This window comes from Laccaria bicolor, genomic scaffold, assembly GCF_000143565.1.
Source record: "Laccaria bicolor S238N-H82 LACBIscaffold_44 genomic scaffold, whole genome shotgun sequence".
In the NCBI taxonomy this organism is placed as follows: Eukaryota; Fungi; Basidiomycota; class Agaricomycetes; order Agaricales; family Hydnangiaceae; genus Laccaria; species Laccaria bicolor.
Window position 1 is genome coordinate 345,899 of NW_001889915.1, and position 3,477 is coordinate 349,375.

At 48.7% G+C, this 3,477-nt stretch overlaps 1 pseudogene across 1 annotated transcript in view; it reads left to right on the forward strand.

The window, feature by feature from the left end:
• Positions 1 to 3,145: 3,145 nt before the first annotated feature.
• Positions 3,146 to 3,477, forward strand: part of LACBIDRAFT_239641 — a pseudogene marked incomplete at both ends in the record, with an annotated part of 2,125 nt that continues 1,793 nt past the window's right edge. Inside the window, 2 exons of the mRNA in view lie at positions 3,146 to 3,198; positions 3,257 to 3,474. Of these exons, the coding sequence occupies positions 3,146 to 3,198; positions 3,257 to 3,474 (271 nt within the window). The remainder of the gene's footprint in view (positions 3,199 to 3,256; positions 3,475 to 3,477) is intronic.

Consider the following 3,477-nt stretch of genomic DNA (forward strand, 5'->3'; position numbering starts at 1 on the left):
CATTCTACTCTTCCTAAGACAAGAGCCAGAGGTAGCGCACCTCGCATCAACCTACCTGCGTTGGGTCTCCCTCGGGCTGCCCGGTATGGGAATTTACTTTTTCACCGACTCTATTCTTACATGCTTTTTAAGCTTATGCATTTAACTGTATCAGTCGGTACTTACACCCGTTTATCCGCTGTTTTGATTGTTCCTAACCCGCAATCCTTAGTCGCTATTTTCAGTCACAAGGCGTGTTCCGCTTCTTGTGATCAGGATCACCCAAGATTGCTCATGACTCTCTTATAACAGGGTTGTTCACAGTCCCCACTCGCATTATCTTCATTGTAGCACCTTTCAATGCTGTCTTGAACTATCTCCTTGGTAAACTCCTCCTCTTTCGCTTCGCAACGTCATCTAACCGATCTACACAGTTTGGGGTCCCAAACCATTCAGATTAGGCTTCATCGGCGCCCCACTCGCCACCGCGATCTCTTTCAATCTCGTTTCGGTGATGTCAATCATTTATGGTATCTTCTTCGTGGATCGAACGGCGTGGTACCCGCTTTCCAGGAGGATGTTCACAAGCTTGGGAGTCTTAGTCCAGTTAGGCTTGAGTGGTGTCGGTGAGCCTATTGGTTCAATCAACCAACTTCATTCACTGATTTGATCACTCAGGTCAAACGGCATCGGAGTGGTGGGCATGGGAGTTGATTGGTCTCGCCGCGTCTTTGTTAGTATCCGTGGTTTGTCGCAATCCCTCCTTACTGATGCGCCGCCTAGGCTGGGCCCAGTAGCACTTGCCACACAGTCCGTCCTTCTAGTTTCCGCATCGACGACCTTTCAAGCGCCTTTCGCATTGGGAGTTGCCACTTCCGTGCGGTGTGTCCGCTTTTTATTCCGCTCTGTGCTGCGATAGCTGATCCAGATGCATGCAGAATTGGTAACCTCCTCGGGGAACAGAAGGCCAAGCGGGCGGGCATGGCGGCTAAAACCTCTATCATAATGGCACTTTTGCTTTCTATGATCTCAAGGTATGCCGTTCGAGCATTCACTTCTCGCAGCCATTGACAAACCTTTTGTCTTGCTCTTCTAGTGCCATGTTTTTGATATTCCGAAACGTGTGGGGGTACCTTTTCAATAACGATCCAGGTTTGAATTAAGCAGTTCTTTCTATGTGGAAGGAATCTGACTTGGAATTGGGATACAGAGGTCGTTGGTCTGGTGGCATCCATTTTGCCCTTAGTAGCGCTCTTTCAGGTATTCGACGGGAATGCAGCGGTTACGGGAGGGATTCTGAGAGCTAGGGGTAAACAATTCACTGGAGCTTTGTTAAACCTCAGGTAATCTTTCCGGATCTCTTGCACACATACCTCTTGACAAACCTTTTGCAGCGCATACTATATCGTCGGTATTCCTTTCGGCATCTGGCTCGCTTTCTCGTGGGATATGAAGCTACATGGTTTGTGGTATGGGTTGACCATCTCCCTGGTGTACTGCGCTGTACTGGGGACGATCATTTGCCTCCGATCGGACTGGGACCATGAGGTCGATAAGGTCATGAACAGGCTGAAGGCGGAGGATAAGGCACGTCAGGAGGAGACACGCTTGCTTGGTCATGGGCATGGACGTGGAAGTGGTGTGCATGAGGTGTAGGCGACGGTTCGAAAATGAAGCTGAAGGTCAAAACACTCCCTGTTTATTGGGGGATCTTGCTTTTTGTGTCGGTTGGGTAGCTTGGGCTCTATGACGTCTCGGGCGTCAGAAGGTTGGGCGTCTACTCCGGGAATGTCGGCTGTATACCTAGTGGCATACATACACCGCACCTCACCGCACCTGCGCATGTAACTGATGCATTATCTGTCTGTCAAATTGGATTCTTGCGCAATTGGGATTTCGAGTTGGGACATACTCAAAGCTTAAAGCTTCTCCGTAAAGGACGAAGGTCAAACGCTGCGGGGGAAGGTATCTTCAAGCTCAGCCATGTCGAATCAATGCCTCACTCGCCTCTCCTCAAGCCAGTCATTCTCTCAACCTTGGTACTTACTCACAGAAATTAATGGTTTGATCGTGCACATGTGGTTCAATTCTGGTCCGTCAGCCTGAGAAACGTGTGTAACTTTTCGTCATCCATCACACACATTCCCCGTGCTAAGCGCTCTATGGATCTGGGGCAGAATCTCTTTGAGATTTTGCAAAACATACGTAGAGTACAAGAAACACTTTGGAAATCTGTACAGGGGCCCAGGTGAATGAAACAAGTGACAACAGAAACAAAAATACCCGTCAACACACCTCTTCAACCGGCGCATAACTTTCCTAAGCACAATTCATATCGCTCATCGAAGATTTTACTAATGTTTTGTTCTCCTCATGACCCACTATCATCCACGCTTGATTATACCTTGAAAATTTGGACTTCTAGATCTTGTGGACCTCCCAAATCAACTCGAAATCAACCTCGCGGTGAATATATGCGCATTTTTGGCCGTCTAGAAAGGTCCAATTCCGTATGTTTTTCTACAATTTTTCTATCTATGGTCTCAACAAGTACGTAACTTATGGATTTCCAGGGACACGGCTCGCGTCGAGAATTCCGACTTTGGAGCTCCCCCACTCAAAAATCGACACAAGAAGCTTGGCTGTCTATTTATAGAGACCAACCAGACTTGACGCATAAACTGGATTGAATTCCGCATAGAGATGGGAAAATGCTCTGAATCTGCGATGGATCTACGCATTCTGTGTCACTTAAAGACTAGCGCTTGACCCGCTCTCATTAACGTTGTCAACTCGGGACTTGACTAGGAACTCATCGCTTTCCGATCTTGTTGCTGTTTGACCACCATGTCCTCGACCTATGCTTATGACCAAGACCCCCCTTTACCCTCCGACTACGCAGTCCTATCACGCTTTTCCACGACGCACGAAGGGCCCACCGATGATTTGGTATTCCCTGGAGATGATTCAACTACCGTCCGGCGCAGAGGAACCATTCGCTTCTACCCATACCTCCGTCCTCTCGAACCCACTATTGGTATCGATCTTCAAGGAGGCTCCAAAGTCAGCGCTCCACCAAACGAAATTACTCCTCTTATCTCCACCCGCTGGCCGAGTTGAGGAAGTGAGCAGGCACAGATCTGTCGACATTGGCAGCGGTATGGTCATGTTCTGGGAGGAACTTCGCATCCTCATCAAGTACGCGTTGCCAGTCTTTGGGTATGACCACTTCACTATTTCTCAGAACAAGGCAATACTGACGGGTGTGCAACTTCAGAACTCATCTCTTGGAATATTCTCTAGTCATCGTTCCCGTGGTTTCTATTGGACAGTTGTCTACCAACGCCCTTGCGGCAGTTAGCTTGGGATCTATGACCGCTAGTGTCACCGGCTTTACCGTTTTGCAAGGCTTCTCTGGCGTTCTCGACACCATGCTCCCATCCGCTTGGACTTCGCCTCATCCCGAGTTAGTTGGTCTTTGGTCCCAACGTATGAGTG